This window comes from Thamnophis sirtalis, unplaced genomic scaffold (genome assembly GCF_051295495.1).
Source record: "Thamnophis sirtalis isolate CommonGarterSnake01/CBP01778 unplaced genomic scaffold, rThaSir2_p1.2 scaffold_1, whole genome shotgun sequence".
Lineage (NCBI taxonomy): Eukaryota > Metazoa > Chordata > Lepidosauria > Squamata > Natricidae > Thamnophis > Thamnophis sirtalis.
The window spans coordinates 128042063-128058274 of NW_028261381.1; the positions used below are offsets into that span (position 1 = coordinate 128042063).

Consider the following 16212-nt stretch of genomic DNA (forward strand, 5'->3'; position numbering starts at 1 on the left):
GTCTTATTATTTATTTTTTAAAAGTAGCTCTTGACACTTGCTCTGACGCATCCAGTGGAAATCAACATTTTTTCATACTTGACAACCACTCCCCCACACACATTTAATAACACATGCACCACAGCCCTCCAGCCCCACGCATGTATCATCTACATATTATTGTTCACTTACTGAGGAATAATTTTTGACATCCCCAAAGAGAAAAGACGGAAGATAAGGATCGTCATTTTAAATAGGGTCAATGGAAGGTAAAAGGGGAAAAGTAAGGTTCCAAAGGGACACTTCAAGACTATGAAAGACTACCCTTGTGATGTAGATACTGGGGCTTAGTAGAGCAATGCAGAAAGTGAATAAGAAACAGGCAGGAAGGGACAGAGTGAACGATCAATAGGTTTCTCAGATATCGTGGCTGTTTTCTTTAAGAGAGCCCCTATCAATGCACTATAACTAAAAGGATGTATGAGCAGAGCCATCTCAATTACTTCCATTCTTATACTGCAGAGTAGAGATTCACTGATATACCTAAAATTCTTAGTGGAAAAACTACTAAATCCTAAGATATAAGTCCAGAGCACATGTATTCAGTATGTTGGTTTTTAACCTATAGTTAATCATCCTTCTCACAAAAAAAAATTGTCAGTTAATGTTCCTTCAGAGGCTTTAAATCTGTAGAGATTGTCCAAAGTGACATAAAGTATTTTTTGCTGAAATACAGTTTTGCTCTCAGAAATCACCCTGGAGGAAAAAAAATGGTTCCAGATTTTGGCCAGGAGAATTTGACCTTCAAGCATGCTTGAAATAGGGAAGATATGTTGGAAGACCCTAGTTATTTGTTTTACAAATTCTGATATTATTTTAATAAAACCAGGAGAACACACTGAGATCAAATGTCATGTATGCATATTTTTTTGTTTCAGTTCATATTATGCTGAGGCCATTCTTTTGTGATCTTAAACTTCTGAAGTAGTGGTGAAGAAAAATGCTACTCTGAACATTTCTTCTGTGTGAGAGAGAGTTGCTGGAAAGCTTTGAATACCTTAGATAGTTTTGAGCAGTTAGCAGGCTCAGGGATTGCAATGGTCTCTTGGCAGCTTATGCAACCAAATCCTACAGTCTGGGAAAAGCTGTCTTTGAAAAAGGCTGGACATAACCTATATTTGCAAGGTGCTGTGGGAAATCCAATGAAAAAGAAGCAGGAGGAGGGAAGAAGGAATCATAATGCCAGAAAGTCTTTTAAAATGTTTACCTTTCCAATCCATCACCCAGCTCTCTTTTGTGGACCACTTAGTCTTAAGGCGAACCCTTTGACTTGCAAATCTTACTAAAGAAGCACGTCCTTAATTTTCCAAAATGTCCGTATACATTTGTAATGCTCATATTTTACATTTGAATCAAAGATGCTCAAGTTCAGTAGCAAGCTAAAATTCAGGAACACCTATTGGATGGAGTACAACGCAATCAGCCTAATTATTATACTGTTGGTAGTTCTGTCTCATGAATAGCAATCAGTTGCTGTAGCCAGTAACTTACCGCCAAAGATATTTCCTTTAACAGAACACAGATTATGAATGCAATATGAGTTTGTGTGTTAAGGGTTTTTACCTAGACAATTATGTAATTTTGTTTTTTTTTAAATTTATTAAACAATTTATATGGCTATCCAACTCATACACATTGATTCCACGAAGCCTGCAAAATTAAATTAAAAAAAAAAAACTAAAATTAAAAACTTGTATTGGAAGTGCAAGAAAACATCAAAATACCTTATTTGAAACTGTCTTTGGGGAATTTGACATTATCTTCTGCCTTTACCACATACTGAAATCTCAACCCGAGGTGGCGCAGTGGTTAGGGTGGAGTACTGCAGGCCATTTCAGCTGACTGTGATCTGCAGTTCAGCGGTTCAAATCTCACCGGCTCAAGGTCGATTCAGCCTTCCATCCTTCCGAGGTGGGTGAAATGAGGACCCAGACTGTGGGGGCGATATGCTGACTCAATTTGCTAAAAAATCTGTAAACCGCTTAGAGAGGGCTGAAAGCCCTATGAAGCGGTATATAAGTCTAATTAATAAATAAATAAAATAAATAAACCCCCTTAAAGAGTTTTTGCTGCCCATAGGATTTTTGTGTTTGAAACAGGATATATTAATTAGACCTTTTAGTTCCATATAAAGTACCATGTGGATCACCCTATTTTAGAACAGCTTTATGTTCAAGTGAGGGATAACTATCTGAAAGTCCCGAAGATTGTTGTAGATCTGATTTTTCATCTATAGAAATCTTTCCCAATTTAGTGCTTCCTAAATATATTGCAGTACAATTTACAATCTCCATCATCCTGCCATTCATAAAGACAAGGGAGATCCTTATGTCCTTATGTTTGTAACTTGTTTGTCCTTCCCCCCCCCCCCGAATTGTGAGCCGCCCTGAGTCCCCTCAGGGAAAAGGGCGGCATACAAATAAAGTAATTACAATTACAATAATTACAATTACAGATCCAAAGAGTACTATAAGGCACATGTCTATATGTGGAAAAAGTTTGTTGAATTCCTACTTGCTCTCTAACAATTGATTAAAAACCAGAGCTCTGATTTTGCTGAATGATGCTCCAGAATTGGAAATAAATACACAATAGGTTGGCTACATTCTGAACAAAAATTCAGTTAAAATGGTTTGAGCCAAGCCTTGACTTTAAAGCTGCTCTTCTTTTTGCAAAGACCTTGCATATATTCCATATATTGCCCTGTTGCCTTCAATATTAACTTACAGGCCAAATTTTATCAAGGAATGCTTTCCCATTGATAGCATTCCCATTGTAGAAAAATGCTTCAGCTGCTAAATCTCTGCTTGTCATGCAATTCTCAAAGGCAGAGGGAGGATCAAGGCCAGAGAAACCAAGACAGATGTTATGTCGCTGAATGGGGTACTGCAAGCACCAGAAATCCAAAGTCACTTCTGCTATAGTCACTGCTTGTAATCAAGGCACTTAGTTAAAAAAAATAAACGTTCAGTTAGTAACAATTACTCCCCCCACCTTTATTTTCTCCTTAAATCCCTTTCAGTGGCACACTGCCATTCTAGAACACTGTCTGTCTGTCAAATGTCCCTGCTGAGTTTCCTTCCCCCCAGCTTTCGATTTCCATGTGTTTTCTGAAGGATATTTGATTTCAGTGAAAGCTCTGCTGACATCCAGACAGTATGTTTGTGCTTTCTCTTTGTGCTTCCTGGGAAGGATGAAGACTCCTCCGGGGATTCTGGGTAATTGGGTTAGTGGCCAGCTCATGTCAGGAAATTAAAAGGCAGCCCTGATCAGGTTGCTGCTGCCTCAGGTTTAATGGCTTTGTATTTATAGAGCATTCTGCTTCAATCCTGTGCCAGAAATACCATTTTTCTGCACAGTTAGATGAATGAAGCGAATGATGTAAAGTTTTCTCAGTGAACAGCATACGTTTTCAGACAGATTATTTTAGGGTCTACAAGTGTATTTGTAAAGACACTGAGATACTTTAAGAACAGCTTTTACTGTAGTATAAAGATCCCAACTATCTTTCTCTGTTGTATTCTAAGTTAACATATAGGAAACCGTGCGGTGTGGTATGTGTGTGTGTGTGTCTGTGTGTGTGTGTGTGTGTGTGTGTGTGTGTGTGTACCTCTTTTATCATAAGGATACAATTGAGAAAAATGCTGTCCTGGAAATTCAACATGACATCTAATATTAGGCATGGAGTTCATTTTCCATTGTATGGGATGTTTCTTGGACATTTTAATTGTATTTTAGTCTTGGCGGGTAGGGAAGGAATGTAACTATACTACTTGTTTTATCTCTACACACCTGGCTGTTTCCACTTGTAACAAACTTGGTCTTTGGCCAATAATTTTGGAAAGGAAAGAAAATGGTGGAATTGTTAAACATCCATTAAGAAAAGAGGGAGAAAACATCTCTCTCCAAAAACTGTTGTTATCAGACCAGTGAGGGAACATCTGATCTCAAACTTGTTGGGCAGATGTCACCTGGCTCGACCACACTGAATTGCCACTTGAATGGATCCTCAGAACAGCTCCTTTTACGGCAGAGGAGTTATATGGGCACAGATGTTTTTAAAGGACTTCTGTAACATAAGTGGCACCAACAGGATGGTTAGAAAATTGTCAGTCTCATTTAAAAGATGAGGTAATGTCATATTGCAGACAGAATTTTTTTTTACTGCTGGATTCCATGTCATGGCACTTTATTCAGAAACCAAAACAACGTAAAACAAAGCAGAAAGCGAAAGCCTAGGAAGGGGAAGAATTTCTGAAAACATCACCACCGAAGCAGGCTGGGAAATTATATGATTTTATTTTATTTTTAAAGCTGCCTTGCTACTAATTTAAAAGGAACTATTTGTTCTTTTGGGTACAAAATATTTTTCTTTCCCTACACTTACCAAGAGCTTTGAAAAACAGCCAAACCGCAGGATATGAGTTCATTGACTTTGTACTGTTTCGTGCTTTAGTATTCATATAGATAGTCCATTTGTATACAAGATAAGATGCATTCACCACCACATGCCCAAGGGTAGCATTTAAAGTTTAGAGACTTTCAAGAGTAAGGAGATTGTACTCTGAAAAATAACAACAATTAGCATTTCATACTTCCCTGGATATATCCCCAAAGAAATAGAGATAGGGGCAGTGATTTATGATATGCAAGGACCATGAAAGAGGTTGACCTTGATAAATAGGAACAAGTGTAGCACATGAAGCTGATCATTATACAAGTTTATTTGATGAGAAACTCCCTTCCCCTGATCCACTGCTCATGTTTAATTATTGGAAATACAACCCAGTTTTCATCAGAGCAGTTCTTATGTGGTACTGAGCAGCCCTAGGAGACCAGGTCTCCTAAAGTTTGGCTGTAGGGTTGTGGCAGGTTTTCCGGAGACTGTTTTTGAGGTTACAATGTAACAGCAGTTCTTACAATCTCAGATGTGCCCGGAGAGGTGCCCAGTTGCTTGCTTTTGTATTTTGTCCCTCACCAGAATTTGTCTGTTGTTTTTCATCATATCTCCTATGTCTATGGAGGTTCTCAGTCATCCAGGTCATGGTTTCCAACAGGTGCTCATATTTCCTATAAATAATTTCCTTCTATAAAATCTAATTCATTTTTTTGTTTTTCTTTCATAAAGTTAGCATTTGTATTTGTATTTGTTTATTATTTATAGGCCGCCCTTTTCCCTAAGGGGACTCAGGGCGGCTTACAATTTATGGGGAGGGGAATACAAGACAAGACATGAGAAATTACATAAGTAAAAATAGAACACAACATTCATTCATCATTCGGGTGGGGACGGATTAAAATCTTTATCCCCAGGCCTGACGGGATAGCCAGGTCTTGAGGGCTGTGCGGAAGGTCTGGACGGTGGTGAGGGTGCGAATCTCCATGGGGAGATCGTTCCAAAGGGTCGGAGCTACTACTGAAAAGGCTCTCCTCTGCGTAGTTGCCAGTCGACACTGACTGGCAGATGGAACTCGGAGGAGGCCTAATCTGTGTGATCTAATAGGTCGTAGGGAGGTAATTGGCAGGAGGCGGTCTCTCAAGTACTCAGATACACTACCATGGAGGGCTTTATGGGTGGTAAGTAGCACCTTGAAGCGCACCCGGAGATCAACAGGTAGCCAGCGCAGCTCGCGGAGGATAGGTGTTATGTGGGCGAACCGCGGTGCGCCCACAATCACTCGCGCGGCCGCATTCTGGACTAGCTGAAGTCGCCGGATGCTCTTCAAGGGCAGCCCCATGTAGAGCACGTTGCAGTATTCCAGCCTAGAGGTCACAAGGGCCCGAGTGACCGTTGTGAAAGCCTCCCGGTTCAGGTAGGGTCGCAACTGGCGCACCAGGCGAACCTGGGCAAATGCCCCCCTGGTCACAGCCGACAGGTGGTGATCAAAGGTCAGCTGTGGGTCCAGGAGGACTCCCAAGTTGCGAACCCTGTCTGAGGGGTGTAAAATTTGGCCCCCCAGCCTGAGTGATGGAACACTAGCCAAATTATTGGGAGGGAAACACAACAGCCACTCGGTCTTGTCCGGGTTGAGTACCAGTTTGTTAGCCCTCATCCAGTCCCTAACGGCTTCGAGACCCCGGTTCATCATGTCCACCGCTTCATTGAGTTGGCACGGGGCGGACAGATACAACTGGGTATCGTCCGCGTATTGGTGGTATCTTATCCCGTGCCTCCGAATGATCTCGCCCAGCGGTTTCATGTAGATGTTAAATAGTAGGGGGGATAAGACCGAACCCTGTGGCACCCCATATGTTAGGGGCCTCAGGGACGATCTCTGTCCCCCGACCAACACCGACTGCGACCTGTCCGAGAGGTAGGAGGAGAACCACTGCAAAACAGTGCCTCCCACCCCCACCTCCCGCAGTCGTCGCAGAAGGATACCATGGTCGATGGTATCGAAAGCCGCCGAGAGGACAAGGAGAACCAGGATGGATGCATGGCCTCCATCCCTGGCTCTCCAGAGATCATCGGTCAATGCGACCAAAGCGGTTTCTGTGCTGTAACCAGGTCTGAAGCCGGACTGGAAAGGGTCAAGGTAACTAGCTTCCTCCAAGGACCGTTGAAGCTGGAAGGCCACCACTTTCTCAACAACCTTCCAACAAAGGGGAGGTTGGAGACTGGACGGTAATTGTTAAGAACGGCTGGATCCAAAGATGGTTTCTTCAGGAGGGGTCTCACCACCGCCGCTTTAAGTGCGGAGGGGAAGTGCCCCTCCCAAAGGGAGGCGGTAACGACCGCCTGGATCCAGCCTCGTGTCACCTCACTGCTGTTGGCGACCAGCCAGGAGGGACACGGGTCCAGTACACAAGTGGAGGCACTCACAGCTCTTATGGCCTTGTCCACATCCCCAGGGGCAACATCCTGAAACTCAACCCAAAGATGGTCTGCCAATTTGTCCCCTTGTGCCTCGGCTGGATCTGCAAAAGTGGAGTCCAAATCCGACCGAAACCGAGCAACTTTGTCCGCTAAGAACTGGACATAATCCTCAGCCCTACCCTGCAAGGGATCCCCCGTATCCCTCCTACTTAGTGATGATAGTGACATCCCAAAAGAAGAGGGATCAGGCAAAAGTATACTTGAGGGCCATCCTCAAGTAGTTTAGATTGCCTTTAAATGAGAAGCAGGCTTTAACAGAAGACTCATTCTAGCATTCTAACAGATTTTATATAAAAATTGTGGGATGCAGGAACTGAACTAAATGCTGCTTCCATATTTCCATTATCTTCAGAAGGGATAGAATTGGAAGCAAAATTTCTGAATAATTCCCATTTCTACTTGTGAGGGATAGCCATTCTTTCCCTTTGGGCCCTTTCTCCTCCAAGAATTTATGTCACAAGTGACAGCATTCACAGAGCTAAATCACTAAATTGCTTTAGGACCTGGCTACCTGAGAGACCGCCTCCTGCCACTTACCTCCCAACGCCCAACAAGATCGCACAGGTTGGGCCTCCTCCGGGTGCAGTCGACCAGACAATGCCGGCTGGTGGCCCTCCAGGGGAGGGCCTTCTCTGTAGCTGCACCAGCCCTGTGGAACGATCTACCCGTAGAGATCCGGACCCTTACCACTCTCCCGGCCTTCCGTAAAGCCACCAAGACCTGGCTGTTCCGGCAGGCCTGGGGCTGTTGATCAATATCCAGCCCCACTTAGACGCAATGCATGATGTGGAATTTTAATAATTGTATCTTTTTATTTTTAATTTTTTAAATGTTTCTTTTTACCTTGCCTGTAAGCCGCCCAGAGTCCCAAGGGAGTGGGCGGCATACAAATCTTATTAAACTAAACTAAACTATATTGGCAGACCAGCTGCATTTTGCATCTCCCCTAATGCCTCAGATCCAGCATTGTTTTTAGACAATTGTAGAAGAAATTAGAGATCAATCCATGCTCATCTTGAAGACATTCAACAAAATGCCCCGTTTTTGCATAGGGCTAAAAAAGAAAATGCTCAGAATTTTCCCTTTGAAAAGTCTCTTCTGAAAATTTTTGGTTAAGCGTTGTATTCCATATCACTCCGTGTACCAATATATGCATGCAGGCGTGCGCGCGCACACACACACACATCATTATGTTTCCCAGAGGGAAAAAAAAGCATTTTGTTATCTTCATATGCTAAGTCATTTAAATGCATGGAGATTTAATGATTCAGATAAATTACAATTGAGAATGAATTTTGTTTTCTTTTAATTAGGCAAGTAAACTAATTGGGGCTGTTTAAAAGATGCATAATAAATATTTTATTTGTGTTAAATTTTGTGTTAGATAGCCTCCCTCTCCCAATGCAAAAGTACTAAATCATGTTTGGTAGCTCTTTAAAAAGGCAGCAGGAGAATTTCTTTTCCTCTTGTTTTTCTGTCTAGTGAAGCAACAAACTAGATCAGGTGTATTCTAGAATGACAGGTTGCACTGCAGAACCTTTGGCTAACAGTTCCCAGTTTTTCTCACATAGTGATCATGACTTGCCTCTATTGTTGTGAAATTTTAGCTAATGTCAGACTTTGAATCTCAGCAGTTAGCATTAAAAGCAGAAACTTACTATGATCTCATTTTCAGTTGGCATCCTCTTGTTGGCATCTTATGCTTAGTATATTCATCCTGTTTCTATTTCCATTTCTGCAAACTGTTCAGTTCTGTCATCTATCTACTTCTCCATTTCTAATTTCTATGGATTGAGATTTTTTTTTAAAGTAAGTTGTTCACATAATTTCCATAAATCATTCTATGTACATTTCCAGAATCTATAAATCATGACCAATAATCTGACAAATCACATTTTTTTCCTAACAGGTAAGGTGTCCATCTCTGCTAAATCCAAGCTTTTTAGTGTTTGCTTCTCTCTTGAATTTCCTACCCAGTGTCAGGCCATGGAGTGGTGGAAAGAAGTATACAATTCTGGCATTCAGTAGATTGACATTCGAAGAACAAGTTATACTTAAAGTGAAGTTAAGATGGACTGATGGAGAGCAAGCAGATTGAAATTAAAGTTCGAGGCATTGTATTTAGACTGTATGAATTTAAGAGTTGTTTTTTTTAAAAAGTCTTCTTCACTCAAGTGCTAGCAAAAGTTAGAAAGAGGGAGGGGCAAATCTATTTTGTTCTCAGGTAGAAGAAAATGTGGCTGCCTTAGGTAGCTGATTTACAGTTGTTACAATAGGAGAGAGTAAGATTGCTTGCAGGAAAGTCCCGTTAAGCTAATTTTGAAGTCAATGAACTTGTTACCAATAGTTTTTTTTCTTCAATTTTTTTTATTTTTTATTCTTTTACATACCATTTTAAGTATACATTTACATAATTGTTATTCTTCTTTACATTTATCATTCTTATGCATTTGTTTTTCCACTTAATAGATTATAGTATACATTTTGGGTTGCTTTATTTACCGTCCCTTCCACCTGTTGTAACACCACCTTATTTTCTCTTTCTTTTCTCCTCCCTCCCTTCTCTACTTCCTTCCTTCCTTCTCTCCTTCCCCTTCCTTCTTCCCATATCTCTCCCCTACTCCTACTCTTCCTCCTCCCCTTCCTCCCCTCTCTCCTTCTCTTTCTCTCTCTTCTACCTTCCTCTCCTACCTCTTTCTTCTTTCCCTCCTCTTCCTCTCATTCTCTCCTTCTTTCTCCCTTTCTTTTTCTGTTGTTATAGGTGTCTCTTTCAAATCTCAATTTATGTTTTCTTGGATGGTATTTCAACAGAACTTGTTACCAATAGTCTTGAAGGACCTCTCCAAAGTGCTAGATTTTGTTTTCAAAGCCCTGGATACAGTGCAGGACCAGGATATGTCAGGCAATGCTTTGCCAGAATTGAATTTGCCCATATGGACTAATACTTGAGAGTGGTCTTGTGGTAGAATGGACTGACTGCTTATCTTTCAATCTAGTGCCCTGATGCTTCTATTACCCTAATACTTTTTGATAATTTTTACACTATCCAACAAGTTTGTACAATGACCTAATGCACATGCTTCTCTCATTTGTTTTCAGTGAGGACGATAAGAATGAGGACGAGGAGCTACATGCAGAATGTAGCTCCTGAGTTGCATTTCCATAATTTTGAGTGTGATTTCAAACTTGTGAGAGCACAGATGTATCTTTATTCAGCTTGTTGGTTGAATAAATAGGAGCTCATTTCTCTGCAGCCCAAACACTTAGAATTTCTCTGAATGGCATTTGTAAGGCTGAATGAAATGTTTATTAATCAGCTAGCCTACATCCTGTCCCTTTAACACTGTCTGTGATGATGTCTGTGTTGGGATGGAACAACAGTGACCTTATTAAAGTGTTTGTCTCAAGGAGTGTCAAACAGGATGCAGGAACAGGAGGAGAACAATGTCTTGTTGGAAATTAATGAGGTAAAGTCCTTGAATGAAAAGACATATGCACAACAAGGAAAAGAGATGTGGAGGTTAAATCTTCTTGTACTTCTGTCTCTTATCTCTTCTAATACACTTAAGTTCTTTTGTGCTTCTCTAATCTGATTGAGAATGCCTAATTCCTCTGCAACCTGTGCAGCCACATCCCCAGCCAAGTATTGAGGGCAAAATGTTTAATATATATGTATATTTCTTTAGTAAATTCTGTGACTTCTTCCCTATCTTCTCCTTTCCTTATCCTGTAATGAGTCTTGGCCCTGGAGCTGAAGTTTGGGTGGTTCAATTTAGTAACCAATTCTTGCTCTAAGGAAGATATGGTCAAGTTATCATAGCACTTGACGTAGGCTTGTGCAAATGTGCCCTGTTACATACATTGAACAATTCAGGGCCAGAGACATTAAACCTGCTGATAATTCCAGAGTGGTCTAAATGTATTTGAACATATTCCCAATTTGTGTGGTTTATTATGTTTTGTGGGGTTTATGTTTTAATTTTTTGTCATGTTATATTTTATTTTCAGTATTGTTTGGCTGCTATTTGCATACGTATTTTTTTTCAAATACCAGAACTTAGCCTGAAAAATTCCACATTAGACATCAGCATGCACCTTTGAAAAGAAAATGCATGGCAATTGGAACATAGCCAGCAGAAACCATTGTTCCTACATATGAAATGGCACATACATTAGAAAATACAGTTTGCATACCCTTATGGCCCAATCCACTACAAATATAAGCACATATACATTGTGTTCTCAGACAGAATGACAAACGCAATATCCATTGGGTTGAGGCAGTTGCATATTATATTACTGTAGTAATAATATTATTACATTACTGTAGATATATGATACGATACAATATATATATATATATATATATATATATATATATATATATATATATATATATATATATATATATATATATATATATATATATATATATATATATATATATATATATAATCTGATTGTGACAGAAATCCAATTTGAAATTGGATGCTATGAAGCAGAAATGGTGTAGGATCTCCTGCTTGGGCGGGGGGTTGGACTAGATGACCTACAAAATCCCTTCCAACTCTGTTAATCTGTTAAGCAGGTTCCAATGGCTGTGGGGTTTAGGTCCTTCTCAGATCCAGAGACATTCTGTCTTAGTTCTGTGTAGTGTTGCACTCTCCCAGACATAATTGGTCCACAATTTGGATCTTTGCTTGGACTTCAAGCTCCTGCTTGAGAAGATACAATCAAAAAGAGTCTTTGCATAACTTTATAAAAAAGAGTCGTTTGCATAAGCCAAAATAGTGTTTGTATAACTCTTCCCATTGCTTAGTTCAGGAGGTGATGCTCATGGTTATTCATGTTTTTGTCACCTTCCCCTTTAACTATTGCAATGTATTCTACCATCCTTGAAGATCATTTAGATTAGAATCTGTGCTTGGTCCAGGATGCAGAATAGGCAGTTATGGTTGCATCCATGTAAAATCAGAGTTGCATTGGCTTCTTATAGGTTTCCAGGTGTAACACAAGGTTCTGGTCACGACTTAGAAAATTCTTCATAGTACAGAGTGAGAACAGCAGGAACTGCTTATCTGTGATTATATGTACCTCAATCATGATGTCTAACTGAGAAAGTATATATTGGGTTTCTTTATTAATCAAAATCTAATATCATCTAATGGACTCAGAAGGGATGCCTTTACTGATAAAGCATCTGCCCTTTGAAATAACATAGTCATCTTTTCTTTCACTCCCCAAGATTTAGATGGCCCTGTTTGTCTTAAATAAGACTTTAAAACTTGGTTTTTATCCACTGGATTATTGAATTCACTGGATGAGGATATTAGTAATCCTATCTACTTATTAATTTGTGTTGTTGAAGATTTGATCTCAATTTGTGCTGTTACTGCCATTTGATAGTATATTTGGTAGTACTGACATTTGGTAGCTGCAGGCCTGACAGTTACATGTTTTCTAATTAGGTTTTTGTGGAGTTTTTGAAGAGGTTATGAAGTTTTTATTTTATGTCAGCCACTAAGAGTTCTCCTGATTTGGACCTCCAATGCATCCAGATTTAAATGCAAAAAATACAGTAAAAAGCCTGGGTGTCCAATCTTTTGCCTTGCCTGAGCCTCATTGAGTGAAAAGGAATTGTCTTGGGCCACATAAAATATATAATATAGTTGATAAACAACAAACTTCCTTTAAAAGCTTACAAACTTATGGGGCTGCGTTACTAACTGTCCAAGACTGCATGGGACTTGTGTACACTCCTGGAATAAAGTTAAGCTAATATAATTATAAACTATTATCTCAACAATTCTGTCAACTATTATTCTAACCCAGGCATGTCAAACAGGTGGCCCGTGGGCCGGATATTGCCCATGCAGGCCACACCCACCCAACCCCACAAGGGCAAAAACAATCCCAATAAGTCACATAATGGCCTGCGATGTGATTGGGTTTGACACCCCTGTATTTAGCCTAATGTTTAGGTCTGTCTAAACTTTAGGCTAGAATAGCATTATACCATTAGAATAAGTAGTCACATACTTTTTCTAATGGTATTTAAAGGTCCCCAACTGGATCCCACTTTAAAAAAATAATTTCGCGTCTAAGGCTTCAATGTTTCACTATGATCTAGAAGTTCCATAAAACTCAGTGAAGTTTACATCTCAGCGTACATGCGAAAAGATTGACCTGTAAGCATTGCTTGACTGTGTTCAAACCCGAATGTACTTTGGCAACTGATTGTGTCCTTAATAAACAAAGCTGTACCATTTTAACTCATACATAAATTCCTGAAATAAAATGATGACGTTTTCAGATCACTGAACAATGTTTTGTCTGTGAGCCTGAATGAAAGTTCAGCATGTCTTTGTTTAAGAAACAGATAAAAAGGATGCTGATTGTCAGTGAAGTAAAATAGGAAGCACTTACAGATTCAGCCAAAAAGGAGAGTGATTTTTGCAAGGAGAATTCATTGTGATTTGAAGGTTGCAATTTTTCAGTAATATTTATGAAGGTTAATTGCTTCTCTTTTTTACAAACTGTAGATTACCAAAGAATCAGACTGGTGCTGTGGGAATTGGGTCAATAACTATTGGTGTCTTCTTCATCCTGCCCAAATATTTTTTCCGCTTAAGGCAAAAGCCAAGATGGCACCATTTACGACCAGCTCTGTTTTCCAAATCAATGCCATTGTCTGCTCTCCTGTATTTGCTGCTTGAGATGGTTGCTTCATTGTGCCTAATGGTTGGGCCAGGTTGCCATGGATATTAATGAACAACTGATACAAAAAGAAAAACAATTATATTGATTTAGAAAGACAGGAAGGGATACTGTTTAAGGTGTGTTCTATGTTTTTAATCTCTAATTTGGAAGAGGGAGTAAAGAAATAATATATCCTCATTAATATTCAGTGAAAGAAAACTTATAACAGTTTTACCCAATTTTAGAGTTAATTAATAATGCAATTTTAAAACTTTTTTCTTATTGGGCTGATTGTTTGAAAACTGTATTTAGATTAGTTGAGATATATACAGAAATTAATGGAAATAAAGCAGTATTACTGAATGGGAAAAATACATTTGCTTTTTAGATTATCACAAGTATATTATCAAATATAGTTTGCCATACTGAGCATTTTTTGTACAAAAGGAAGATGAAATCTTCTGTCATAATTTTTGCTCTCAGAAATCTGGGTTTTAGAAAGTATTTGCAGGCTAATTTGTTGAGGAAATTATTTAATTCCCGAGTCACTTCAGGAATAACAACTGAGCTTTGCCTCTGTCTTAAATACTAAGTTCTATAATCCTGAACAGGTTGGAAGAAGCTATTTTCCCTTTCCAATTAACTGTCAAACAATTGCAGATGTATACATATATTTTATGGTTTTATCTAAACTGTTAACCTTAGAAGCCATTTTATGTATGACAGTTAAACTAGGAACACATTCCCCCTCCCCTTTCTTTGTAGTATCGATCTTTCTCCATTTATAATTACTATTGATGGTAAAGAAATGTCTCTCCCCCTTTCAGAATCTCATGTAAGATCCTTTAAGATCTTGTTCTTTTGCTTGCAGGAGTGCGTTTGGATCGAGTGCGTGGAGGTCGCCAGAAGTATAAAAGAAGACTGGACTCCGAAAGTAGTACTTATCTGAGTTTGCAGATTTCCCCTCCAGCCAAAAAACCATGTAGGTGCCAGTTGTACACTCTCTTTATTTATGGATTTAACCTTCAATTTTCATTGATCTCCTTAACTTTTCATTGAGAGAATCAAATTCTCAATAATTTTAATTATACAGCAATTAAATAGCATGGCCTAAATAAGGTGATCCGAGGCTAGAGTATGCAAATCTAAAGCTAAATTGAATGCTATATAGAAAGCATTTCCACTGACACAACCAACATTTTCTTCCACCTTTTCTCAATTCTGTTTTTCATGGGATAGCAGCACAAATTTGGGAGATAGTCAGAATGGGAGGGCAGGGTTGATTCAAGAGTGGAGGCCATTCTGACAATAAAAATTGTGTTTGCATGATCATAGTTTATGAAAAATGGAAAATATATAAATATAAGGAAGACACTATTAGTCATCAATGTCTTTAAGTTAAGGGATAATCAAAATAACATAGTCCAGTATCATATAATCAGTTCAGTACTCAAAGTTTGCTAGCAGTTGCAAAACTTACAGTAGCTCACGGCACTTTCTAACAGCCAGCTTCCAAAACACTCAGATCAGATCAGCCCAGCATCTAACAAACAGAGAGCTAACAGTCATTCTGGCTCCCTCTTATGGCCGATTGAGGAAACAGCAACCAATCACATTTTACAGTATGATTTAAAGAAACAGTTACAACATTGTTACATGATTTATATATTGCCAACCCAACCATTAGATTATATTCCTAACAATGCTGACACCAAATGGACATTTAGCTTGATGTTTTCACCTGTATGAGGCATACACTTTAATTATACTCCTTCTTCATCATCAATATGTTTCTTTTATTGCTTGTGAATTAATTATCTAGTACTACAGATTAACACATGTAGCTCTTTTCCTACAATAACTAGACCAGGATTTGGCAAATTATCTCCCTGCAACCATGTATGCCCCCAAAACTTTCTTTTTTCCACCCAGAACCTCCTCTGATTGTGATTGCTGAAAATCAGTCTGTACATAAACACAAGAAATTGTGAATAAGTGGTCTAAAATAAGCTTAATATAATTAAAGTAAACATTTAAAAAACTGCCCATTTTTAAAATTTCAATCTATATATGTAAGATGATCCAAACCACTGTTGGGATCCCTTCCGACCTCCCAATTCTCTCCCTTCTCACTTCCAAATTAATGCTATTCCTGACCGCCAAATGTTGCCCATCTCTAATTTAATGCGTCCTCTTAACAATTTCTTGGTTTATCTTGAAATTATATATGTACAGAAAATATACAGAAAAAAAGCCCCCCTTTGGGATGGGGGCGTTGTCCTCATTAGAGAACATTAGAGAATCTATGTTGCTTCTGCAGTGTCTGTAATCAATAGACTCAACAAGATCAGAAGAGTTATGTTCTGTGTGCATGTAGTAACAAAATCTAATGCATTTCACGTAAAAATTGCTCATTTCAATATAAATCTATCAAGAGTTATCCTAAAGTAAGATGGGTGGTTAAAACATTTTATAAGTAAATACATTAACGTGAGTAAAGATATGTGAGAATCAGGAAAGGGTCACAACTTGGTGGTAGGATATATAATTTGCCTGCTTAATTTTACAGGTTCAGCATGATTGTATTTCCATTTTAA

The 16212-nt window shown here is 39.0% G+C and overlaps 1 protein-coding gene across 1 annotated transcript in view; it reads left to right on the forward strand.

Annotated features, from left to right (window-relative positions):
• ESRRB (estrogen related receptor beta) overlaps window positions 1-16212 on the forward strand; it is a 104069-nt gene that overhangs the window by 75305 nt on the left and 12552 nt on the right. Inside the window, exon 4 of the mRNA XM_087724579.1 lies at window positions 14487-14597. Within this exon, the coding sequence (XP_087580705.1) occupies window positions 14487-14597 (111 nt within the window). The remainder of the gene's footprint in view (window positions 1-14486; window positions 14598-16212) is intronic.